This window comes from Tasmannia lanceolata, unplaced genomic scaffold (assembly GCF_043159265.1).
Source record: "Tasmannia lanceolata isolate RefF3 unplaced genomic scaffold, GAP_Taslan_0.1 ptg000029l, whole genome shotgun sequence".
In the NCBI taxonomy this organism is placed as follows: domain Eukaryota; kingdom Viridiplantae; phylum Streptophyta; class Magnoliopsida; order Canellales; family Winteraceae; genus Tasmannia; species Tasmannia lanceolata.
Window position 1 is genome coordinate 905,098 of NW_027518706.1, and position 27,902 is coordinate 932,999.

Genomic DNA, 27,902 nt, shown 5'->3' on the forward strand with positions numbered 1-27,902 from the left:
ACTCCTCAAACATCGGGACTTACAACTTTTCACCAATGGACCCTTCTGTTCAATTTGTGACTCAAGAGTCTGTGGACCCCATAGATGCTCCACATTCAGAACAGGTTATCTTTGACAACAATGGAAATTCCCAGATCGACGAAGGAAGATCAAGAATGGAGGTAAATACTAATTACTTCCACGACCAATTTCCTAATTGCCCGAAGTTTTATGAAGTTATTTTGCTTTCAGGCTACAGACATGTTTTCCAGCTTGGAGTCTCTCAATGATTTTCTTTCTCAAACCACCACTGCTTCTGGCAAGTGACGAACTTTTTCCTATTGGTTTTTGCTTTATACACTTTGCTGTAATCTGTGGCTGATGGACTATATTGGAAGCGAGGGCTGTGGTGCATTTTAAGCCGATGGCAAATGTCAGATTCAATAGTAAGCACCTCACAACACCATACTCTGTCATCTCCAATACTGCAGATCACATTTCTCATCCATTGGATTCTCTATGCCATGAAGACGGATTGTCTCTGCCAGTGTTTCCTTCTATCAGCTCTTCAATAATCAGGTCTTGTAGTTCTGCACAAGTAGAACCTTACTCAGAGCTCTTTGTTCCCCAAGAGTTGGTAGGCCACTCAGAAGCTTCACATTCGGAATCTCCAGTATTAGAAAATGATGAAAATTTGCAGAGGGATGAGGTATATCAGGAGCAGAGGTAAAAAGATTATCATTTATGTGCCATTCAAAAAAAATAAAAAAATTGTTTGAGCTTTTCTGATAATTTTTTGTCTCCTTTCAGGCTTTAGCACTATCTTCTAGCTTTGAATCTTTTGACGATATTCTTTTTCAGCCCATCACCACCGCTAGTAAGTAATGAACTTAACCAATGGAATATTTTTTTTTAGTTTTTCGGTGTTGAGCTGTGGGAATTTTTTCTGTACACAGGCCAGGCAGTTGGTAAATTTCGGCCCAAGCCAATTGCTCGACCAAGAAACAAAAAAACCGTCTCAATTCCCTCTGCCCTTCCTGAATCTGTGGAGTCGGTTTCTCCCCCAGTTGATCCTCAGCTCCCTTCTTCTGAAGTTGAGATCTTGGCGGGGAGCTCTGCTCATTCATCCTTTCCACCCTGTTCTTCTGTCGAATGCTCAACCACCAGTCCTTACAATTCTGCACCAATGGATCCTTCCTCTCAACTTATTGTGACACAAGGGGCCCCAGGCCCAACACATATTCCACATTCAGAAGCTGATGTCTTCAATACAAACATAGATTTGTGTAGAAATAATGGAAGCTCAGGAAGAGAGGTAAAAGTTATAACTTATCTCTCGCTTTCTGCTTTTTCCACTACATGTTAGTAGAAATTTTGTTAGCTTTCAGGCAGCTATAGACCTTCCAGGCTTGGGTTCTCTTGATGAGATTGTTTTACAGCCCACTACCACTGGTAAGTATCAAGGCTCCACTGAGTAGAATTTCTCTCTTTTTTGTTTGCCATGTTTAGTTGTGGATCTATGTTGATTGCAGTTGAAGAATTCATCGAGGGTTCAACTCCCTCCTTTCCACCTGATGCTTTTGTTGATTCATCAACCATGCACCCCTGTGATATCACACCAACAGTACGTCCCTTTCGACCTCTTGTGATCCAAGAGCCAGCGTACCATGATGAAGCTTCTAATTTGGAGCCTGTAGACGCTGGCAGGAATGGCGAGTTGCCGACTGTTCCTGAAACATCAGGAAGAGAGGTAAAGTTTCATGATTTCCATAGTATGTATTTATTTGTTCTTTTTTTTATTGAGCAAGCATAGTAATGATATCTTGTTATTCTGATTTTTTTTCTTTCCCTGCTTTATGAGCTGAGCTTTTCAGAGGACCAACATTAGGAAACGAAAAACTTCGACGGGATCTAAGGAGACAGGAAAGGCTCAGCCCCAGACGGTTAAAGAAATTTCTGAAGGGGTGGAAGAGATTGAAGCTCGTAGATCATCAAGACAACTGAGAAAAGGGGCAGCTATTCATGCTCCCGCTGATGAAATAGAAAATGGGGCTGATGAAGTCTCTAATAATTCTATAATGGATGGAGATTATGGCCATGATGAGGATTATAGGGGTGAGGATGCACCCAAGCAAAAGCGGGCACCAAGAAAACCCAAGAGGTCTGCAGCTGAAAATGAGAAACCAGTTCGGAGGCTCAAAAAGGTATCCGAAGAATCCGATCCAGTAACTAAGCAATCCCCTCCAAAGAAGTTTCGTCATTCATGTCGACGAAACAGAAGGCAAGGTACCTCCATTTCTAGGCTTTGAGTTTTGTTAAACTGATTCTTTCTCTTTTGGTGCAGTAAAGGTCTAATATCAATTATTTTTGCTAGTGGACAAGGTTTTACTTGAAACCCCAGAGGAAGAGATGGACCCCAGAAAGTTGATGATGAAAGACCTAATCATTCTTGCAGAGATTAAGGAACGGAAAATGGTACATATTCTACTTATGTAATTTGATAAAATTGTATAGAGGAATAGCCATGTTTCTGATGCCGCACCTTTCTTTCTTTATTTTGTTTTTTTTTTCTGGTGCACAAGTCAGTTCTAGCCGAATTGCTTGTGGAATTGTATTGCTACTTTCCTTGCTGACAATACTGGTCCTCATCTGCAGAACAAAGAAGCAGCGGCTTTGACGAAGTCATTTCCTAATCAAAGGTAGTGAGTTCGTTTAAACAATAATTGCCATACTGAATAAATTTTTCATATGCAATATTTATTTGTTGCTTTAACTTTTATTTGCATTTCTTGTATACATTGGAAATCTGAAATAGTATGTGTTAAAGTATAAAAGATAAATAACGCCTTTCTCCAATAGCTTAAGCTTTTGGAGAAGTTGGTAAGTTAACATGGTATCAAAGCCAAAGGCTTCGAGTTCAAACCTCCCGGATAGCAAAAATCCACATGCGATGGTCTGCCCAAAGTGGGACCATAGGTGCCACGTGTTTGCCAAGTGGGCCACACGTGTGGGGGAGTGTTAAAGTATAAAAGATAAATAACGCCTTTCTCCAACAGCTTAAGCTTTTGGAGAAGTTGGTAAGTTAACAATATGCAATACTTTTTTGTTGCTTTAACCTTTATCTGCATCTCTTGGATACATTGGAAAACTGGAATAGTTTTGGGATAGAAATAGCTTTTGCAGTTCCTGCTAATCCAGATAATATCACAAGTAAATACATCTGATTACTTTTTTAACTAGTAAATATAGTCTTCACTATCTATTGGCTATTGAGACAGAAATCTGGTCAGGAGCATTATCACAATTATTACATGTACTTGTGTACTTGTTTACTTATATATCCATTGCATTCCAACAAAAAAGGGAACTTGAAACAAGTTAAGACAACAAGAACTCCCATTAAATGTGACACCTACAAACCATATTATGGACAAAACAGGTTTACTTTTTATTCAATTAAGGTTTGATGTATATGCATCTTACATGAAAAAACTTGACCTAAATACCCATAACGGCTGAAAATTGGTTGTTGACTATGCCCTTATGTAACGGTACTGTCTATTTACATTCAAGCTGGAGAACCTCAGTCCACCATTCCCAGCTCCAATGAAAAGGCTGAAATATTTCACAGTAAGAGCTTCAGTGAGTATGTTTTCCAATTTATTCTTGTAATGTAATCGTTTTTTATAGTTCCTTTCTTCACTTGGTGCCTTTCAAGTTGCCCTCAGCTTCCATATGTTCAGTTTTTTTGTGAATCACCAGATTTGCCGCAGTGTCCACTTTGTTCTGATTATGAAAACATTATTTCAAAAAGAAATTTTCTCATACTCAATTTCTTTAATTAACCTTTTCATCTGATCTTCTCTATGCCAATGTGTCCCGCTACCTTGGATGCGTGGGCTTCTCGGATCCATCGAATACGATCCGCATCCTTTGGTACACACAACTGATTGCTCGTATATAGCAACTCTTCTTCCATACGGAAGTCTGTAGGTTTCCATGGCGCTAAAGATTGTAGCACGGCCTCTACTGGCTGCCCCTCTGGTCGAAACCTGAGTAAGACAAAATTCCCACCAGCATTTACCATTCTCCTTGCTCGTGTGGCAAAAATAAGAGATATGGGGTTCTCTGGAGGTTGGCTTGTAGTATATGCCTCAAGGAGAGAGAGATAGTCAAACATCTCAAGACTCTCCTTCAAGTTTCCTGACCATTTACTCCAAGTGTATTAAATGAAAATGGCCACACAGATTATTTTATAAAAAATGGCCTCACAAATGAAATTCCTGCTTTATGGAACAGTTTCCATAAGGTTCGGTGAGTAGTCGTGTCTGATTTTATATGTGTAGCTGATTTGGGATACTCCTAGTTAGTGTTAATAACTGATCTAGAGTTCATTTATGCCGAAAAGATCAATTCTTCGTTGCAAGATGTTCTCTTCACATTCAATGCACGAGTGATTGATACTCAGTTTAATTAGTGACTCAATGTAATATTTCCCTTCTTTATGTATTTGACTGAATATTCAGGAGCTAAGACCATCTGAATGGGTCATCATGCATAAACTGAACCAATACTTGGGATAAGCATGAAATTTAAACCTTCAGAAATATAGATGCACCCAATACATTGAAACCCACTCCCTAGATAAATAAAGAATGTTTCAACATAAACAACAATAAAAACTAGAGCAAGCATGCAACTGAAGTGGTTTTCTTCAGTTATACGGCTCTATGCTCAATTTGTGTTGGTTCTCTAAAGAAGCAAAAATGAGTCGAGGCATTTGAAAGTAAAAGAATAAAATCTTCATATAACCTGTCCCGCTAACTGAAAATTTTTACTAATATTTTAAGATACTTTTGTTTGTGTAATGCTGTTTCCTAAAAAATAAAGAGGAAGAAGTCATTCATTGCCTGCCCATAACCATGGTGATGTGTTCCCTAAGTACAAATTTCTGTGTATAACATTAGGTTTACGTATGAGAAGGAATTAACTTTTAGCAACAGTTTTTTCTAAGTTGGAACATCTTGCAGATATCATTTACATTTTCAAGTGATATTTTTGTAGAACTATTATTGTGAGGTGAAATGTTCTGAACCTGGTTCCTGGTTGCTTTTCTTTTTGAGAGAAGATAACGATATATTCCAGAGAAAAATATTACAACAGGGACGAGTAGTCCCCAGAAAAAAGGCAACGTCAGCCCACAAGAAAAAAACAGTTACAATAAACTTTGTAAAAGCTCCGAACACGACACAACTACAGATAGTAAGGAAACACCCTCATTAGCTAGCGAGTCTGCCTCAGAGTTCGCCGATCTTCTTCTGTGAACGAGCAAGGGATGTAACACTGATACCAAATCTCTGATTTCAGATGGAATATTGAAGAGACGCCATGGTCCACCCATCCGATTTGAGGCCCAATCAATAACATTCAAGGAATCTCCTTCAATTATTATTGGTCCTATATTATGATTCGCATACCATTTCAAACCGAAAAAAAGCGCTCTAGCTTCCGCTTCATTGGCATCACACAGACCCGCCGGACCCGAATAAGACATGAGAAACCGGCTATCATGATCCCTCAAAATCCCCCCAAAACCAGCCGCCCCCGGGTTACCTTTGGAACTTCCGTCAAAATTCAGTTTGAAATGACCTTCAGGTGGTGGAATCCATTTCGGTTTCAGTAATACCCTTTGTCTTTTCTCCGTCAATATCACCTTCCACCGTCTCATAGTGTCACCCGGGGGATATGGTAACTTACCTGTAGCCCGGGACCAAGATACAATAGAAATCTTGATATCAAGAATTAGCAGATATGGTGATTTTTTAATATCGGGAAAAGACCCTGTGTTTGCGTTCCTTCCACATATGCCAAAAAACAGCATACGGCAGTGCCTTCCAGAGTTCCTGACCCAAACATCCATTAAAAGCACCAATCCAATTTTCCAGTTCATTTGAAATGTTATCACGGAATACCCAAATCATGCCAAACAATTTGAGTAGGGCCGACCAAACCAAGGAGGAGTATCTGCAATGAATAAATATATGGTCTAAAGATACCTCGGCCTTGTGGCATAGGACACAACAAACGTCTCATTAGACGGTCGCAAGTGTTGATGCAGCGATGACTGACGGTCCACACAAAAGCCAATATCCTTGGGGGAATATTTTTACACCATATTCTCTATCTACCTGATGTTCCACCTTCATCACAGCATTACCTTTAAAAAAGTGACCAAATAGAAAACCCACCTTGAGCTTCAGGCGACCATATAATACGATCATCATAACATAATTTCAGGTAGCATTCATTCAACCGGAGCATTAGTCCCGTGAACTGGACAATCTCCTCCTCCGTCAAGTCTCAGACGCAATCTTATATCCCAAACAACTTTTGCTCCACCAGAACCGTGAACATATTTTAAAGTTCTATAAATTAGGCAATTACTTAATGAGGAATAAGATTGTGCGGTCCACCACACCTAAGCTAAGGTGCGGTCGAGGGCCCAAACACATGGGTCCCACATTTTTTGTGCTGATCAAAACCATTCATTTGCAAGGCCCCATCATAGATAGGGTGTGTGCAAAAAATCAAGTCCATTGGATCATCCTAACTCCTCCAAAAGTGGGGGGCAAAAAAGGGAATATTTGTGGCAAACGGTGTCTGTCCATTTTGCCCTCCACTTTTGGATGGGTTAGGATGAACCTACGGAGCTGATTTTTTGTTCATACCTCATCTAAGTAAGGGCCTTTCAAATGAATGCTTTGGATCATCCTAACAAAGTGGACCCACATGAGTTTGGGGCCCTCGACCACACCTAAGCTTGGTGCGGTCGACTGCACACTCCTTTTCCTCTACATGACAAATCATTTTGAAGTCCTCTTGTAGTCTAATGGTTAGAATTCTCTGCTTTGTGGGCGTGGAGACCTGGAATCGAATCCCAGAGCAAGCAACAACCACATCACCTATTATAGATTTTTATTTCTTATCCAGAAAATATTCGTGGGGCCTACTTTATTGGGTGATCTGAAGCATTCATTACCCCAAACATATTCTTGATCACTATTAAATTTGTGGATTTGCGTGGAGATGGTGGTCCTATTCATAGGGATAAAATGTTGGGCCCCATCATATGCATGAGTTTAAGTTGAGATGGTTGCCCTATCATATCAAAACATGAGACAGTAAAATGATGGGATACAGTCTTGTGGGCCAGCTCGGATGTTTGGCGAGGGGTCTTCTCACTATCTGTAGCCTTCCGCAAATGTAACGATCAATCAGAATGGTTATTCACAGGCGTCTATGGTCCTTTGTCCCCTTCCGACAAGTGTTCTTTTTGGGAAGAATTAAATCAGAGGCGTGGCCTATGTTCTGCTCCTTGGTGTATTGGGGGGGATTTCAACGAAGTTCTAGATTCACGAGATCGAATTGGGGGTCAGCGCATTACTGTAGGTATGAGAAATTTTGCTGATTTTATCGCAAACAACGAACTAGTCGATTTACCGTTGGGCGGTGCATCCTTCACATGGGCAAGAGGTACGAACCGGAGCCGGCTTGATAGGTTTCTTTTATCGGGCGACTGGTTGGCAGGTATCTCAGAAGTTTACCAGCAGGCATTACCCCATTCTGTCTCCGATCATTGCCCTCTTCTTTTGTCCCCTAAAATGGAGTCCTGGGGCCCCCCTCCCTTCCGATTTGAATTAGCTTGGCTGGAAAATCCCCTGTTGGAGGCTCAATTAGTCCGTTGGTGGGCGGACTGTGCCTTCTCGGGACCCAGTGATGTCGTCATTGGCAAAAAATTAAGGTTTATCAAAGGGAAATTAAAAGCATGGGATAAGGAGCAGAAAGAGATTACCCTCGGCAGGAAGAGGGTCCTTGAGGACCGATTGTTGGAGATCCATTCATTGGCTGATAGTGGATCGGCAACGGCGGAGGATTTTGAGCAACAAGGCAGGCTTATCCAAGAACATAAAGAGTTGTTAAGGCTTGAAGAAATCTCATGGCGGCAAAAATCCCGAGTCAAGTGGTTGATGGAGGGGGATAAAAATACAGCCTTCTTCCATGCCATAGCCAGTACTCGCAGACGAAGGAACCGAATTGAATCTTTAGAGGTGGAAGGGGTTGTTATCTCGGACCGGGAGAGGATTATTGCGGAAACTATTGCATTCTACCGTTCTTTGTACTCCGCTGACGGACTTCTTCGCCCAATACCCCAAGACATTTGTTTCTCAACTTTGAGCCTGGAAGCTTCTGCTGGATTGGAAATCCCCTTCTCTGAGGAGGAAATCCGAATCGCTCTATTCTCTCTAGCTCAGGATAAAGCCCCTGGCCCTGATGGATTTTGCTTGGCTTTCTTTCAGACGTGTTGGGACACAGTCAAATCGGATCTTATTCGTTTCTTCCTAGAATTTTTTGAGGGTGCTATTCTCGACAAGGGGACGGGGGCGACTTTTCTAGTCCTTATTCCAAAAATTGATGGAGCATCCAAAGTATCAGATTTTCGTCCGATTAGCTTGGTGGGCAGCCTATACAAGGTGCTTGCGAAGGTGCTGGCGGACCGTATCAAAGTGGTTCTTCCATCCATTATATCGGTAAATCAGAGTGCTTTTATAGGCAAGCGTCAAATTCTTGATTGTTCCTTAACAGCAAATGAGGCAATTGACTATTACCGACGGTCAGGGGAAGGCGGCATCTTATGTAAGCTTGATATGGAGAAAGCATATGACCGTGTGGATTGGGCCGCTTTAGATTATCTTATGGGTCGTATGGGTTTTGGGGAAAAGTGGAGAGGGTGGATCCGGAATTGCTTATCATCTGCATGGTTTTCCGTTCTAATTAACGGCTCAGCAAAAGGATTCTTCAAATCCTCTAGAGGATTGCGGCAGGGCGATCCTCTCTCTCCATTTCTTTTCTTGATAGTGGCCGAATCCTTATGCAGTATACTGAAAAAGGGAAGTGATATGGGGCTATATAGAGGTTTCCTAATTGGGACCAATAAGGTGGAAGTCTCGCTGCTTCAGTTTGCGGATGATACCCTCCTGTTCTGTTCCCCGGTCCTCTCCCAGCTTCTCAATCTGAAAGCCATGCTTCGGTGTTATGAGATGGTCTCAGGTCAACGATCCAATTTTGGTAAATCTCGGTTGTATGCGATTAATGTATCTGAGAGTGAGGCTTCATCCTTCGCCGGAATTATGGGGTGTGGTCTAGATGTCTTTCCCGCTACCTATTTGGGTCTCCCTCTCGGGGTGGGCCGTCCGAGACACACCCTATGGACTCCTATTATACAAAGGATTGAGCGTCGGTTGGCCACATGGAAGCGCCGTTTGGTTTCCAAAGGAGGTAGATTGGTGCTTATAAAGGCTGTTCTCTCTAATATGCCGATTTATTTTCTATCCCTTTTTCATTGTCCAGCTTCTGTTGCTGAGAGCATCGAGCAAATTCAGAGACGATTTCTGTGGGGCGGTTCAAGGACTTCCAAAGGGGTCTCCCTTCTTAAATGGAGTTTAGTCTGTTCTCCAATTAAAAAAGGAGGTTTGGGTATCAGGAGAGTCCAGCTCTTTAATCAGGCCCTTATGGGTAAGTGGTTGTGGAGATATGGAGAAGAACAATCCTCTTTGTGGGTTCGGGTCATTGACAGTAAGTATGGTTCATCTCATGGGAATTGGGACTCTGTTGATACTTTCAAAATCAAAGGAATCACGGTATGGAGGGACATATTGCGTTTGAAGACCGTTTTTGCCCCTGGAGTTCGCTTCAGAGTCTATAGGGGGGATCGAATTCGGTTTTGGCAGGACCCTTGGTGTTCGTCCCATTCTCTCCGAGTTTTGTTTCCTGACTTATATATCGTATCTTCTCAGAAAGAAGCTTGGGTATCGGAATGTTTCGAACGGGTCCAAGGGCAAGTGGAGTGGATTCCTAAGTTTCGTCGAGCCTTCTTTGTCCGGGAGTTAAGCGATTACAGCGCCCTCATCTCCTTATTGAACTCTTACTTCATCAAGTCTTCGGGCATAGATCGTCGTATTTGGATTTGGAATCCGTCGGGGATTTTCTCTGTTAAATCTTTTTATCTCCATCTGATCCCCACTCTAATGGAGCATGCGTCCTCCGCGGTTTGGCGCCTCGCATGCCCCCCAAGAGTTGCTTTCTTTGGGTGGTCGGTTAGCAGGGGACGAATTCAGACGATAGATTTCTTACGAAAAAGAGGAATGTGGCTGGTTGATCACTGCCCCCTATGTCTATCCGCCGGGGAATCCATCGACCACCTATTTATACATTGCCAGGTTGCTTCATATATTTGGGGTCAGCTCTTTTCTAGATTTGGAGTCAGTTGGGTTGCTTCCAATTCTATGGCCGAATTTATTAGGAGTTGGGACTGGGCTCCGTGGAAGAGGAAAGGTAGAATTTTGTGGAAGATGTGTCTCTTAGCCTCCTGGTGGTTCTTGTGGAAAGAGCGGAATGCGCGGGTCTTTGAAGGGAAAGTCAGGTCCCCATATTGGATTTATATACAGGTGGTAGCAGCGGTCATCTCCTGGGCCCGTTCACTTCCTCTTTTTCGTTTTGTTTCTGCGTATGCCCTTTGGGAAGGGTGGTCAACCATATGCATGGAATCGGTTACCAAAGTGCAATCTCGACCCTCATGGTCCCCCCCGCCACCGGGGTCTCTGAAGCTCAATTTTGACGGTTCCTCTATCGGTAACCCAGGGGCGGCTGGAGTGGGGGGGTTATGTCGGAATCACAAAGGGGAAGTCATTTGGGCCTATTCAGGGCCTCTTGGATTTGCCGACTCGTCTGAGGCGGAGGTTCGAGCCGTTCACAGTGGGATTCTTTCCATGCCTCGCTTGGAGTGCGACAGTCTGATAGTCGAAGGCGATTCCGTAAATGTTATTCGCTGGCTTTCGGGAGATGCTTCTCCCCCTTGGAGATTTGTGTCTTTCTTTGAGGAGATAGAGGATAGAGGAAAGGGCTACTCCATGGTCTTTCAGCATGTCCGGAGATCGGCCAATGTGGCAGCCGACTCTCTGGCTAAAAGTGGTGTTTCTCGGGCCGAAATGGAGTGTTTTGACTATCTCCCCCCTTGAGTCATTGTCTTGCTATTTTATTTGCTCATTGTTCCGACAGGACCATCTCGGTTCTGCTTATTCATATATATAAATATATATTCTGTTGCCTTCTTCAAAAAAAAAAAATGATGGGCCTCACCTTATCAAAACATATATTGAATCATGACGGGCCCAACCCATGCCCACCATTTTACACTGTCCGTCTGAGAAGATACAGTGTATTTTTGTTTAGTAACAAACCATCGTGGCACGAAGAGCCTCAATGCCTAAACAGAGGTACAAGGGACCCAAGTCCTTAAATAGTAAAAGCATTACGTATTCACATCATTATTGTTATCAATAAGGAGTATATCATCAAGATAAACAAGTACAAAGAGTCAAATTTCCTCGAATTTTATTCTTTATATAAATAGACAGGATGGTCTTTGAACCAGAAAACCCAATAGTTTTCAAGTGAGCTAAGAGCCATTTGCACCAATTTCTAGGTGCTTGCTTGAGGCTATACTATGCAAAGCGGACGCAACGAATTGAAGCTCTGATATCAAATGATGTACGGTAAGATAATCCTAGCACTCCGATCTATAGAACTGCGTATTAATCGGAGTGTTGGGATCATCCTATGGAAATGATAATTACAACTTTAACTACTTAAGAGCAAAGGGATCCAAACTGGGTAGGAAACTTCCTCAATAGTAACAAGGCATAAACCTCTGCTTATATTCACTTCTTTTTTCTTTTCTAAAGGTTTTTTTCTTGTCACTCAGAGAAAATAATCAAAATGTCGGAGTAAAATTGCCAATGCTGCAGGTGTGTTTCAACACTCATCTTTTATTTAAAATGTAGGTGATATTTCACATAACCTTGAAGAAGAGTTGCTACATTTTAAACCTAATATTCAAATCTTCCCTGAATTTTATGATGAAAGGGTTATGGCCGCTTGACTGGGATTCCACATTTTTTTCATAAATTCATGGTCTTAAACATGGTTTTAGATGTCCACTGAAACTGATGTGAAACAAATGCATTGTTCCCTTTTCCATCCCCTCCGAAATGCATACTGAAACCAAAATTGGAAGTGTATTAGTGGTATACTACACGCATGTCACTAGGTGTTCGATACAACCGTTAAGAATGATTGTCTTTCTTATGTTTCTTATGTGATGGTTTCTAAGCGTGTATTTGTTCTTATTCTTGCATTTACTGAAGTGTTCACTTAAAATTCTATCATTTGCATATGTTTCCAACGTTTCCGTGATTTTACAAGATTTCCACTGAAATTTTCAACCGAAACCAAAACATTTCTGTTTTTTCTGGCGCCCGAAACTGAAACCGAAATTTAAAATATTGGTCTTAAAGCCATTCAAAAAAATAAATAAAACAAAAATAAAATAAAAATATTGGGCTTAAAATCATTAAATTTAGTATTCAGATCCTGCAATTCAAGTTGCATCCAATAGGAATGGTTCTAGATTGAGCTTGAAATTAGTCTAAGAGTTTTGTCTTTTGAAGCTATGGTCTTATCCCTCAAAAAGATAAAGAAAAAAGGATTGCGACATGGTTTGACTTTAAGCACATTGATATTAAGCTTACTAAGATTGGAGATTTTCCTAATACTGTTTGATTCTGCACATTGGCTTGTCTAGGTAAATGATCCACCATTCAGAAACTCACAAGAGGCATTTCAGATGGAGATGCGTGCAGCCAGAGTGGTAAAAAGCATTCACAACCTCTTGACTTTCCAGATATTTTAGACGTTAAATCGACAAGAATCACAGCCTCTCTTGGATTTTTTTCAGAAAGACTACTAATTGCCTAACCATTAAAAAAAAAAACATACCGAGCTATGTGGACCTTTAAGCTAGAAGTAAATTTATTCCAACATTGCCAATTTTGAAGAAAAGATCCATGAGTACAGAATTGTATTACTTTGCATCTTTTTTTGTGTTTTTATGGTTTTAGTATATTCACATAGGCACTGGGATTTTTCCATTTTTAATCAATGCCCATTTTTTCTAATAGCTCTATCCAAGATGTCGTGATTTCAAACATCTTTTCAACTTTCACATATACAACTGTTAGGACTTAGGAGTAGTGGTATAGGGTGGCTTCTCACAACCATTGGCTCTGATACCATGTTGTCTCCATGAATGATAAAGAGAAAGGAATAAGAGAGAATAGAGAAAATAGAGAGGACATGAAGAGGAAAGAGATGAGAGAGTTAGAGAGCTCTCCCACTCGTAAGATGTGTGTGTAACTTGGGTAATAACGGGCCCATGACTCCAACGGTCGGATGGGTGGGTCAAATGGTTCGCAGGCCCATCAAGCCGAATGGTTCAGTTGGGTTGGGCTTTGGTTCGGGCCTAACGGTCGGCCCAACGGGCCCATGACTCCAACGGTCAAAGGGTGTGATCAAATGGGTTGTGTCCCTTCCACCAACGGTCATGTGCCAAGGGGGTGCGATCCACACCATAGATGGTTGATCTAACGATGACTGGGTTGGAGAGAGGTTTTACTCAAACCAACAGTCACCTCTAGAATCGATCAGGACCATTCAATATCAATGGGTGCGATCTAACGGTCAGATTTCAAACATTCTGGAAAGGTGCCCTGTAGAGGTGTTTTTCACACTGAAAAGTCACCAGATGGTCTATAAAAAATGTGCAAACTTTAGTCATTTAAGATAGGAAATCGAATTGACAATTCTGACTGATTTTACACTCTCTTCTACACTCCTACAAAAATCCCCAAGTATTTCTACATACTGTTTTTTCTTTTGTTTACTGTTCTAGATACTGTTTTTCTGCAGAAACAGAATCTAGAGATTTCTCTAAGGCTTGAAATTTCGGAAGGGCATTTCGGGTTTGATTCCGCTAGTGCTACGCGTCATCAAACATTAGTAGGGCTTCCCTACTAGGCTTCATTGTATCTTGGAGGCAATTCGCGGATCCCCTTTGCACACTACTAGTGGGGGCGAATCTTGTCTTAAGGAAAGTGATATCACGCCTTGAAGCAACAAGTTTCTGTTTTCTATCATCAACAGTACCCTCAACAAATTTTCCAACAAAAACTGCTAGTAATATTCCCTAAGGCACATATTGATCCTCTAAAATGTCATTTCATCTATTTGTTGTAAAGGTTCACATTGTAGTCTATTGAACTAATGATGCTCGCTGCACATTGATTTGCTGCTTTTGCTTCTGCTACACCGCATGAACAGTTGGGCCTACTATTCCAAAGCAAAAGCTTCCTCCCCAATCAACATTGAGCCAATTACCTTTATTTTTTCAAGCCAAGTGCTCAGTCTTCCATTACCACACATTGGTTTTGGGTGGTTGTTTTTTAAGGCTTTATTAGTTTCTAATCATAACCATCCCATTGACATATACCAGTCAGAAGTTTCGTGTTGTAACCTATGAGACGTGCGGCTGGTAATGTTACTCTTGAAGCAAGAGATTTTGGACTTTTAGAACTCAAATTGTTTTATTCTTGAGGGCCCTTCTGTCCACTTACATTGGTTAAAGGGAAAAACTAATATTGGTTGACATTGTTATGACAATATGCTATTTTTAGTTGCCTTTCAAAACCAGAGGTTCTTTGCCATTTTTTGAGTCATTTTACTTGTAAATTTTGTTTTTGCATAGGTTAAATGATCAAATCTTCCAGCAGTTCTACTCCGAAGGCTGAGCTGAAGAAATGTAATTTAATGCTATCTTCATGTGTAGTTAGATCCTGATCCAATAATAAACTAATTCTATTTGCCTAGTTTGATATTTTGAAGTCTAGCCCTTGTGAGTTCTATTGGTTTTTTTTTTCCACTTCCATGCTTCAACACAGTTTGAGGTCAATATGAACCCTGACTTCTAAGTTTTTTGCTTGCATTAATACTTTTAGGTTGGAAGTGGCAGTTCAATGATTTAACACCTCAAATATAGGATTTAAACTCTAGGCCATTTGAACGTTCCATAATGTTACAATTCAAATCCAGAGATGTTAACTTCTTTTTCCATTGATTTTTCGGTTGGATTTCAAAACATTGCAGGAAATCCCTTCACTTACAGCATTATTGAGATTATAACCCATGTTTTTATAGAGCAATATTGGAGTTATATTCTCATGCTTTTATGTGGTGAAAATGTCATTAACAACTTCATTTATAAATCCCTTCACTTTTCGCATTATTGGAGTTATATTCTCATGTTTTTATGTGATGAAAAAAAAAATCATTTATAAGGCAACTTTGGGTCATTTAGTAAAGCTGAAAGGCTCATTTACATCATTAGCACAGTTTATGTAATGATGTAACTGCTATGAACTAATAATCCGCTCGTTGGTTCTACTACTACTTCTACTAATAATAATAATAAGGGGGCGAGGTTTATGAGCTATAGCTCAGATAGCTTATCTGAGCAAGCCACTATAAATACACCATCTTCCATGTTGTTTGACTAGTCCAACCTATTCATCACATAGGACATAGATAGGGTGTTCCTAACAAACCATAGCCATAGGATCAACCTAACCATTCGATCTGTAGAAGCACAAAATAGACCCATTTTCTAGACGTCAATTTTAAACCTCCACAAATCAACGCTTACCATGATCCTACGGTGATGATTTCTTAGGGACACCCTATCTATGTTAGGTCCTATAGAATCAACATATAACATTACCCAAACAACATAGCTACATAGTGTATTTATAGTGCCTTGCTCAGATAAGCTATCTGAGGTATCGCTCAGAAACCTTTATATGTGATAATAATAATAATAATAATAATAATAATAACAATAATATTATTATTATTATTATTATTATTATGAGAAAAGTGTTCCCAAGCTCGAGCTCAACATCACATGTGGCCCACATTTTTGGGGGGATCCAAAGCATTCATTTGGAAGGCCCTTCCATGGATAGGGTGTGTACACAAAATCAGCCCTATATGATCATCCTAACCCAATCAAAGGTGGAGGGGAAAATGGGCAGACACTGTGTGTCCATGTTTCTGCCCATTTTTCCCTCCACAAATGGTAGGATTGGGATGATCTTATAGGGCTGATTTTTGGTACACACCCTATCCATGGAAGGGCCTTCCAAATGAATGCTTTAGATCCCTCCAAAATGTGGGGCCACATGTGATTTAAAAAGGGAAAAAAATACAGCCACACCCTCTCAACTTTCTAACACATTCAACAATAACCCAGTAGTTTCAAACTCGTCAACTACACCCCCTGACTTTTCAAGTATATGGTATTCCCCCTCTTTTGAAACGCTATCAATGCTAATTAAGATTTCGTCTCTAGTCGGTCGACTAGAGAACCTTCTCTAGTCCGATCAAAAACATAGTGGGCCCGCATTGTTTGGATGATCCAAATCATTCATTTGATGGGCCCTGACATAGATAGGGTGTGCCTAAAAAATCAGCTCCATAAGATCATCAAACCGTTAGATTTGTGGATGGACCATCAACTAAAGGGTCTACCTTTATACACATTGAAAAGTCAGGGGGTGTAGTTGATGAGTTTCAAACTACAGGGTTATCGTTGAATGTGTTAGAGAGTTGAGGGGGTGTGACTGTATTTTTCCCAAAAAAATGTTGATAAAAGTTAAGTTCAGTCAAGGTGGACAACACCAATAGGCCCAAAGATAAGGTCCACATGATAATTTTTGAATGGGAGATGATATTTTCACAATCCCTTCAATGCAGGGGGGTGAAGATATCATCACCCTTTTTTAATATAGGGGATCTTGAACAGGCTGAAAATGACAGCTGCCGGCCACATATACCTCCTTAATCAACATTAGCTTCCAATTAAAATAAGAACAACTTACCAAATGTTGGTTGCAAGAAAGTTCAAAAACACATCCAAGAGTATACCATGTTGACAAGAAAATTCCAAAGCTCACCCAAGGGAATCTCATGTTCAAAGTCTCATAAATTTATATAATCAGAAACTCATGCTGAAAGTATAAAAAATGTACTATTTTCATGAGTATAAAGGAAACGAAATGGTATTGACACCCCATAAATTTGGTTATTTTGCATTATAGTTGTTTGTTTGATATGATTTGCCTTTTATTTTCTAAGGACAGACTCAAGTGTCTATCACCAGAGTATGTTGGTGATAAGAAAGTTCCAAAGCCATACAGTATATCCCATGTTAGAGTTTTCATTAAGTTCATAAAATGAGAGAGATATTCATGTAAATTTCAAAATGCACCATTTTTTATGAGGGAAAAAATAAAACAACAAATTGTAGGGCAGTGATAAATCGACTCTCTATGTGTCTTTCTCTCTCCTCTGGGTTAGAGAGAAAGAGGAGAGAGATAGACACATGGAGAGTCGATTTAAGATATATGGGAGTCGATTTATCACTCCTATAAATTGTATTGATAAGTGATAACCCATAAATTTGCATCATAACAATGTGTCTTTTTTTATTTTCTTTTACTTTACTTCATATGGGATACACTTATGAGTTCCATACCTAATTTTAACGATGTCATATCAGCAAAATAGAAAGAAGAGGCAGCATTTGTTTTTGATATTTATGATTGTAAAGAGTATGGGGCTGGTTTTAGTGGGGTTTCATAAATTTTAAAGCTATTGGATGGTATTCCCTCTCTTTTGAAACGCTATCAATGCTAATTAAGATCTCGTCTCTAGTCGGTCGACTAGAGAACCTTCTCTAGTTCGACCAAAAACATAGTGGGCCCGCATTGTTTGGATGATCCAAAGCATTCATTTGATGGGCCCTGACATAGGTAGGGTGTGCCTAAAAAATCAGCTCCATAGGGTCATCATAACGGTTAGATTTGTGGATGGACCATCAACAAAAGGGTCTACCTTTATACATATTGAAAAGTCAGGGGGTGTAGTTGATGAGTTTCAAACTACAGGGTTATCGTTGAATGTGTTAGAGAGTTGAGGGGGTGTAACTGTATTTTTCCCTAAAAAATGTTGATAAAAGTTAAGTTCAATCAAGGTGGACAACAGCAACAGGGTAAAAGATAAGGCCCACATGATAACTTCTGAATGGGAGATGATATTTTCAACCCCCCCCCCCCCCCCCCCCCCCCCCTCCAAACACACACACACATGCACGCTCCCCTGTTAACCTGATTGACGTGAAAAGTGGAGGTGCATGTAATGCAAGGGGGGTGAAGATATCATCACCCTTTTTTAATATAGGGGATCTTGAACAGGCTGAAAATGACAGCTGCTGGCCATCACAGAGGGCATTTCGACCGGCTGTTGCTTGAGAGAGAGCAGCCACATAGGCTCACTTTTCAACATATTTTGTCTTATTCATTTAATTCATAGTCACAGGCAAAATGCGTGGCCATTGGTGCACGGGATAGGACCGTAACCAATTTGAACAATTGCATGCCAATTAATGCATGTCCCATTGCTTGCACTAATGAATCAAATATAGGGCCTTCGGACATTTTTTTCCAGTTCAGGGGGAGGACTTTCTTGATCGCCTCATTCTTCAATCATGGAATTGGTTAAGATTTGGCTAAAGTCTCTCCGATAGAATGCTGAGGTTAGAGTAAATAACAATGTGTATTGGGTGGCTTGGACATTGGCTTTGTAAAACCCATGGGTGCAAGGCCATGGCAGAGGTTGGAAAAGGCCACCGGAGCAAGGCCGTTGCAATAAGTTTGGCTGGGGCAGCACATCTGTTAAAAGATAACACAAGTTTCTCAAGATGAGCTCAACAAGAACAAAAATCGCGTGTGGAACAAAAGGGTAAAAGCTCGCACGAGTTGGTCATGACACTTTGCTTGTCACTTGAGCCCTAGATCGTGCCATGCCTCCACTGAAAACAGTGATGAGCAAAGTGCGAATCAGATATTAACATGTCCTAACAATCCGATCTTGTCAAGGCTCTTTTGGTTTGAGAGAAGGTTGATAGCATTTTACTCATAATAAATCAGGAGAGGAGCTCTAACTAAAAAAGAAGGGAATAATTGGATCATTATAAGTGAATAAATGAAAATCTCAATCATTTTTTAGTTACTTGTCTAGTTCATAGAAGACAACAACAAAACACAAACGAACTCAAGACTCGAGTGGAAGGGACTTTTTCTTACTTACCTTTTTAACTTATAGAAGAAAACAACATAACACAAATGAACACAAAACCCAAGTATAAGGAGTGTTCTGTTGTTGTTTTTTCTCAAAAACAACCGTCTACCGATCTCATATAAGTGTAAGCTTCCCTCTAGACCCCAATGTCTATCCATCCCCTTAAAAGCTCTCCTTACCAACCATCGTCTGCAAGGGACTGCTAAAAGGCCACAGTACCACAAATGGTAATCACACATCGCTTGCACTCATATGAAGATGTTTTGATCCCCTTGCCATATTTTGTTTTTGCCACTCTTTTCCACTCTATATCACCTGTAGGGTGTTACATGCTGATTCATATAAGGTTTGAAATTTTGAAATAAGAGAATCAAGCCCAAATAGTCAGTTGGGTGTGCAACCTAAAAATGCTTTTTATCTTGCAGTTTACACACAAATTGCACCCCAAAACTGACCTCTCTCTCTCTCTCTCTCTCTCTCTCTCTCTCTCTCTCACACACACACACACACACACACACACACATCAGTTAGCTACAAATTAATTGGAAATAATCTTACAAGTAGATATTTACAGATAATCTTACATGAAAATAATGGTTATACTACTATTATGGGAAAAGATATTTCCACCTCCTTTTCCAGCAGGCTTTTCTTCAAAAGCAAGCACAAAATAGAGTGAAAATACAATCAATTTTAGGAAAAAGGAAATCAAAAGGACTGGAAGTATTATTTCCCTACTTCTATATCTATCTTAATGTTTGCTTTCAAAGTTATCTTAATGTCTTATTACGGGGTTGGGCCTGTAGCTCAATGGTTGAGGCTTTGTATCTCTACCTTGAGGTCGCAAATCTCAGCTTACCTACGAAAAATGTCTTATTTCAAAATGTCTTATCTCAGCTTTGTATTTCCCTCCTTTTCCAGCAGTCTTTTCTTCAAAAGGAAGCACAAAATAGAGTGAAAATACAATCAATTTTAGGAAAAAGTAAATCAAAAGGACTGGAAGTATTATTTCCCTACTTCTATATCTATCTTAATGTTTGCTTTCAAAGTTATCTTAATGTCTTATTACGGGGTTGGGCCTGTAGCTCAATGGTTGAGGCTTTGTATCTCTACCTTGAGGTCGCAAATCTCAGCTTACCTACGAAAAAAATGTCTTATTTCAAAATGTCTTATCTCAGCTTTGTATTACCCTCCTTTTCCAGCAGTCTTTTCTTCAAAAGGAAGCACAAAATAGAGTGAAAATACAATCAATTTTAGGAAAAAGTAAATCAAAAGGACTGGAAGTATTATTTCCCTACTTCTATATCTATCTTAATGTTTGCTTTCAAAGTTATCTAATGTCTTATTACGGGGTTGGGCCTGTAGCTCAATGGTTGAGGCTTTGTATCTCTTCCTTGAGGTCGCAAATCTCAGCTTCCCTACGAAATAAATGTCTTATTTCACGAATAACATATAATCTAAATAATTGTATTTGCCATAAGAATCAATTTTGTTGGTATCCAAACTGAATTGAGATAACTCTGCTAATAGACAAGACATGCGGCCTAGATAAATTATTAAGTTTTAACCATGGTTTAAAATTTCGGTTTCGGTAACCATTTCGGACCCCACCGAAAACCGAAATTTGGTAATTTGGTTCGAAATTTGGGACTGAATTTTTCGAAAGTTGTCCGAAATTCCGAAATTTTGTAACACCTTTTTTTTAAATTAAAAAAGGCATATAATCGAAATTTCGGACCGAAATTACCGAAATTCCCAAATTTTGGTAAATGGCGAAATAATGAATTTCGGCATATTTCGGTTTCGGTCCCCACAGAAATCCGAAAATTTCGAAATTTAAAACCATGGTTTTAACTACAGATATGTTGGTATCTTATTCATATTGCGTAGGCATATTTAAATGCACCGATTAATCTTGGAAGAAATGGTATTTTTTTTAAAATATTAGTCAAGATTTTGCTAGATTGAGATCGAGCTTTCACAATAGGAATCTGATGTGCCAAATAATCTGTTTGAAATACATGTTCACTAATCCCTTTGATTTAAATTAACTCTAATTGTACCATAGCTGAGAGTATGAAGAAACAAGGAAGAAGATCATCCTCTTCATTCTCAAACAATCACCTTAAATTCACAAGGAGAACTTGGGGAATCCCTAAGGTTCGTTTGTTGGAAGACAAAACGGTTCCTACACATATGTGTAGAGAGTTCTCTACACACTAGCTTAAAATACGGTGGGGGCCCACATTGTTTGGGTGATCCAAGCCATCCATTTTAAAGGCCCTCACATAGATAGGGTGTCTACAAAAAATTAGATCCATAGGATCATCCCAACCCTACGATTTGTGGAGGTAAAATGGATGTCTTTAAACCTTCACAAATTAGTCCATTTTTTGCCTCCACAGTTTGAATGGTTAGGATGATCCTATGGATCTGATTTTTTATGGACACCCAATCTATGTGAGGGCCTTAAAAATGAATGGTTTGGATCACCCAAATAATGTGGCCCCCACTGTATTTTAAGCTAGTGTGTAGATAACTTATCTACATATGTGTAGGAACCGTTTTCTCTTGTTGGAAATAGTAAATCAAAATTAATATTTGTATGGGTTTTTGAAAAGTCATTGTAATCTTTTAGGAAGTTACTGTGTGTGGGAAATATAAAGTGTCTGTTGTGCTAACTAGAGTCTTATGTCTAGTTGGATTATCAAAGAGTCAAATGATGATTTTCTATGTTTGATTAGTATTCCTAGATGACTCATGGGAACTACAACTTTGTGGTTAATGTATTTACTATTTTAGGTGTCTTTTTAGCCTATAAATATGGAGTCTTTGTGTAGAGATGGTAAGCTTAAGAACTTCAAGGGAAGTTTAGAGGGAAGCTTCAAGGGTGAAGGTTTAAGGGAGAACAAGTGTAGTAATCTCTTGTAAGTTGTTTTGATATATATAAAAGTGTTCTTATTTTGGTGTTACATTTGTTTTTTTCGTGGAGCTCTACACGTGCCCTTTGGTAGTGTATCTCCCGAGCTCCCTTACCTTGCTCTTATGATCACAACACGATATAATCGAGCCATGTTATTGGGCCATCACCATTTGATTGCACCAAAAGTTGGGAAAATCAAAGTAAAAGTACAGAATTCGTTTTCCTAACCTGGTTTGGTTGCCATTTACTATTCACATGACAATCCTTGTCAGCTCCAAAATTTCCAAAAGCAAGCCTTTTTTTTCCTAATCTACCTCCTTAATTCATTTAAACACAACCTCATAAACAAATTCGGACTAAAAAAACCACAAAATCAGCTAAAGTATGACTTACTAAAAAAAATCACCATTAAAAAAAAAAGTGACTTACTAAAAATTGAAAGTTTGACTAAGAACTACAATTTGGCCACCAAAATAGTGTTTTTTTTAATGCAATCATGGGTTCAACATACTCTTAACAAAACTGGGTTGCAAAACATTTTGCAGGAACTTCCTGCATATTTCAAAGTGATAGGGGCAATTTTGTCCTCCTAAAAATAGTTAAAAATTGTTTTTACATCTAAAAAAGTTGCCCTGCAGTCAGTATGCAGGAAGTTCCTGCAAAACGTTTTGCAGCCAAGTTTTGTTCACATACTCTATCATTTTCCCCATGATAGTACTTGTCGAGACATTTCCATCAAGTAACCGATCCAAATTCTAGATCAAAATTTATGTTGTCTGAAATTTTGATCTTCCAATCTAACATCTTTTGATCTTGTCCCTTTAAAAATTATTATTCAACTTGTTCTACATACAATTTCCAACACTAAATCTTATTCCATGAAAATATTTTTCAATTCATTCTAAGCAACCAGATTTATACCTTTGAAATTCACTGATAATTCAACATAGCTGTTGGTCACCTTGCCGATTCCATGATGAAGAATATGAGGGTTACCCTCTCTGATTTTTTTTCTAGATCCTTTAATAAAAAGATTCATTCTCTTCATAAAAAATAGGAGGTAGAACCAATAAAGATTTCTTTATTCAATTCATTGATAGAATTAAATTACTCATTAATCTAATTAGGAACTAATGGTATTCTTTCTTTTAATCTAATTAGGGGCCTTAGTGTACAATTCCTGGTTAAAAAAAAAAAAAAAACTAATGGTATTCGTTGCCTTAATCTATTTTTTTTCTTCCAAAATCTGTCACAGGAGAGCAATGGCAGTCTAGAAATCTTGAATGGGGGTGAAGCTGGGGCTGTCTCCAACATCGTCGATGGCTTCATTGATTACAAAGGAAACCCTGCTAACAAATTCAAGCAAGGAGGGATCAAAGCAACCATGTTCGTTTTCGGTATGTTATAGAAAACTATGGCCATGTTTGGTAACCATGAAACATTTTTTCATGGAATATTAGCTTACCATGTGTTGAGAGAGGGTAAAGACAGTGGGAGAGGGATAAAATTGAAAGGGCATGGGTGGGTGAGTAGAGTTTTTCTTTTCCTTTTTTTTTCAGCTACTTCTCATCCTCTCCTCACTCATGCCCTGATGCAGTGGCATAGCCAAGTGGCAGCGATGGGATGAGTCCATTTGTTATCCATGTGGCTCATCCATGTGGTTTGACTGGTATTGGCTTATTGCATGGGAATTCAGCAATGTGATAACTATGTCTAGTTTTTAGTGTGTGTTAGTTAAATCTTTCAGGGACTATGTTGAGAATTATTAGTTTTGCATTTTGACTACTTAGGAAATGGTAGTATCTTGAAAGTTATCTTAAAAGTTATTATAGGGTCTTGAGAATAGACATGGAAGTTATTGTTGAGTCATTTTCAATGTATCTGTAATAGTCCCACATCGGAAGCGGAGAGAGAAAGTTCCTAGGCTATATGTTGTAGACCCCTATTCCTTGTGTAGACGTGTTTTCTGCGAAAAAAACAAAACCGGGGAGGGCTGCGGCCTAGAACCGGACAATATCTACATGGATGATCGGGGCGTTACAGATATGGGCCCTTTAAGAGGGGTGGATTGTAATAGTCCCACATCAGAAGCGGAGAGAGAAAGTTCATGGGCTATATGTTGTAGACCCCATTCCCTGTGTAGAAGCGTTTTTTGAGGAAAAACAAAACCGGAGAGGGCTGCGGCCTAGAACCGGACAATATCTACATGGATGGTCGGGGCGTTGCAGTATTGCATTTGCTACACTTGTATCTCTACACATATCAATGAGAATGAACAACAAAGGATGGAACTTTTGATTGAATTCTGTAAAGAAAATTGTTGTAGTTGTAGTTGAGTGATTTCTCCCAAGGGATGAGAGATTCCCCTTTGTTTGTTGAGCGATTCCGCCTTGCTATTCGAATGATTTTCCATTGCTAGTTGAGTGATTCCTAGCATCCTTGATTCTGCTACAAATTGATCCGGCGATTCTTAATTATATCTTTCATATTTTTCTTATTATTTGATAATTCCTTTTTGTGTTTGTATTTGAGGGTTAAGGCCTGCATCATGCCCTCTCAATTCACTCCATCTTTCACCCTCCTTGTCCCTCTCCCACCACTTAATAAACTAATATTCTATGGAAAAAACTTTCATGGCTGCCAAACTTGGCCTAATACTTTCTCTCTCTGCGTGTGTATATTTCTTTGTTCTGGATTTCAATGTTTTTTCTTTTCGTTGCATGGATATATGGTGAATGAAGCTATGACAACCATAGAGGCCATGGCATTCCTTGGGACAGCATTGAATTTAGTGACATATATCTATATCCACATGCATTATAGCCTCTCAGAGTCTGCAAACATTTTGACCAATTTCATGGGGACGACCTTCTTGCTCTCTTTGGTAGGAGGCTTCATCTCTGATGCCTACCTCACTAGATCTAAGACTCTTTTTCTATTTGGCTCCATCGAATTCCTGGTATGTTAAAATCTCTCTCTCTCTCTCTCTCTCTCTCTCTCTCTCTCACACACACACACACACACACACACACACACACAATGTTTTGAAAGTTACAGTACTACAACTCGTCCAGTCGACTTGAAAATCCCCCAGTTGACTCAACTTGTTGTAGAAATGAGTTAGACTCGTTGGGAACACAATCAGTATGAAAAAGGAAGAAACCCACCTAATGTTTTGAGCCTACGACCTCATTTTCGGTATAAAAACACCTAAACTACTCATATAGTTTTCTGTACATGGGGCCCCCTTGGGATGGTCCCAAGGGGGCCCCATGTAGCTGGTTTTTGCATGGGCACCCTCCAGTCTATCATTCCTTTACTTATAGACACAAACCACTTCCTAAAATAGCTAACTATATTAAGCACATAGTTGTAGTCCCCTGAGTCTTTTAGGTAGCCAAAGAAATATTAATAAACTCATTGATAATCTAGTCTAAACATAAAGGACTTTAGAACGCTAAGCGTACTTTTCACAAAATAAGGAACATTGATTTTGATTACACATTCCACCATGCACATTATGAAAAGTACTACTTTCTCAAGGGGTAAGTTCAAAACAATATATCCTTAATAGAGCTTTCTTAAAATCATAAAAACAAACTTCATTGTATGTCTCATTTTTTAACCAAACCCATGATTGAATCCAACCATAGAGACCCTTATAATTGGTAATATTTGCTTCTTAATTCTTGATTTATCTCTATATTTACCATAAAATTCCGAGTTTATATGTTCAACAGGGCTTCATGTTACTAACCATTCAATCACATTTCAATTCCCTTCAACCGGCCTTCTGCAACGCCATCGACCCAACTGTAAACTGCCAACATGTACGCGGCCAGAAAGAAGCCGTCTTTTTTTCGGGCCTCTATCTCGTTGCATTGGGATCGGGAGGATTAAAGGCGATCTTTCCCACCTTAGGTGCCGATCAGTTCGATGAGAATGATCCAAAGGAGCGAAGACTCATCTCTTCCTTTTTCAACTTCTTAATCTTTAGTGTCGCAATTGGCTCTTTCACTGGGGTCACATTACTAGTTTGGCTAGAAAACAACAAGGGGTGGGATGTTGGCTTCATTGTAGCTTCTTCATCCATCCTCTTTGGCCTCGCCATAGTCGCAATTGGCTACACTAAATTTCGTAACAAAATGCCCATGGGAAGTCCCCTCACCAAGATCCTCCAAGTCTTCGTCGCAAGCTTCAAGAACCGACACCGAGACTTCCCAACCATGAAAACAGAAATGTACGAAGAGAAGGGGGCGCACAAAGATCGTTCACGTGATAGGCTCCCTCATACACATCAATTTAGACTCCTAGACAAGGCGACTATCTTGCCCGAAAACAAGGAAGGTCTAGTAAGTGACACTAGTAGCTGGAGGCTATGTACAGTGACACAAGTGGAAGAAGTGAAGGTCCTTATTAGGATGGTCCCCATTTTTGCTAGCACCGTGTTGATGAACACGTGCCTCGCTCAATTGCAGACATTCTCGGTCCAACAAGGAGGGACAATGGACAAGAGTTTGGGGAAATTGAACATCCCACCGGCCTCACTCACCATAATTCCCACCATCTTCATCATCATCCTTGCACCTCTCTATGACCGATTCTTCGTTCCCTTTGCTCAAAAGTTGACGGGGCACGAGACCGGGATCACCCACCTACAACGCATAGGGATTGGACTAGTCCTGGCCACATTATCCATGGTCACTGCTGCAATAGCAGAAATTAAGCGAAAGCATGTAGCTGAAGAGCACAATCTCCTCTTCGCGAACCCGTCAATAGACCCTCTACCGATAAGTGTGTTCATGTTGAGCTTCCAATTCTTCATATTTGGGATCGCGGATCTCTTCACTTTGGTGGGCTTGCTAGAATTTTTCTATAGCCAAGCTCCGACTGGGTTTCGATCCTTGGGCACTTCATTTTGCTGGTGCTCATTGTCAATGGGGTATTTCTTGAGCTCGGTTCTCGTGAATGTGGTTAATGCCGCCACACGCAAGTACACTGCCAGTAAAGGCTGGCTTGAAGGGAATAACATCAATGTAAACCATCTCGATCTCTTCTATTGGACTTTGGCTGTCTTCAACTTCCTCAACTTCTTCAACTTCCTCTACTGGGCAAATTGGTACAAGTACAGGCATGTGGGGTATAAATCCATTGGTGATACTAACAACAAAGTGGCTGAAGCCGCCTCCTCTTCTCATGGGGATTCAAAGTAGAACGTTTGTGATGCATTTATATTTGAGTTTTACAATTATGTTCAGATAAGATATTTAAAAGAACAAAAAAAGTCTCTTTGCATGAGTGCAATTTGATTGATTTAATGATATCTAAGGCTCATCTACTTGCATTGTGGGCTCTAGTGTAGATGGAAACGAAAATGAACAGATCTACGATCGTTTTTTCAATCCTAGAAGATGCATTTTGCAATGAAAAGTGTAGAAATGTTGTGTATGATAATGGGCAGTAATAGCATCATCAATGTCTTCAATTCTTTTCCAACGCTCCCTTGTCACCTTAAAACACAAGTTGTTGCCCATTACCATTTCCAATCTTGAATTTTTCCTCTTTATGTCACCTTTTCCTCTAAAACCCATCTCCCTTTTGGTTACAAGAAGATCTTAAAACTCGAAAATTCGAAGAAAGAAGAGGAATCCTGAGAAATTAGTGGCGTATGGGATGTTATGTGCTATGAAGTCGTTGGTTAACTGAATTTTCCTTTAAAGAGCTCTGAAATTTTCTAAGCGCAGGCAAGAGGCTCTACTATCTCAAGTGGGAATTTCAATCCCTGCAGCCCTTGAAACTTATTCACAGAAATCTCAATTAAAGTCAAGTCTCAGTAAATGAGCTTTAAGGCTGG

The 27,902-nt window shown here is 39.8% G+C and overlaps 2 protein-coding genes across 2 annotated transcripts; both read left to right on the forward strand.

Moving 5' to 3' along the window:
- Positions 1-403: 403 nt before the first annotated feature.
- On the forward strand, positions 404-2,347 carry LOC143859402 (uncharacterized). Its single transcript, XM_077370120.1, has 6 exons — positions 404-688; positions 790-856; positions 936-1,294; positions 1,368-1,431; positions 1,512-1,729; positions 1,854-2,347. Exons 1-6 carry the CDS (start codon positions 404-406, stop codon positions 2,286-2,288), a joined length of 1,428 nt encoding a protein of 475 aa, XP_077226235.1. The 3' UTR covers positions 2,289-2,347.
- Positions 2,348-21,878: 19,531 nt separating this feature from the next.
- Positions 21,879-27,261, forward strand: LOC143859403 (protein NRT1/ PTR FAMILY 4.6-like). The gene is made up of 4 exons (XM_077370121.1): positions 21,879-21,911; positions 23,304-23,445; positions 24,790-25,007; positions 25,789-27,261. The coding sequence occupies exons 1-4, from the start codon at positions 21,879-21,881 to the stop codon at positions 27,259-27,261; spliced, it is 1,866 nt and encodes a 621-aa protein (XP_077226236.1).
- The last annotated feature ends 641 nt before the right edge of the window (positions 27,262-27,902 follow it).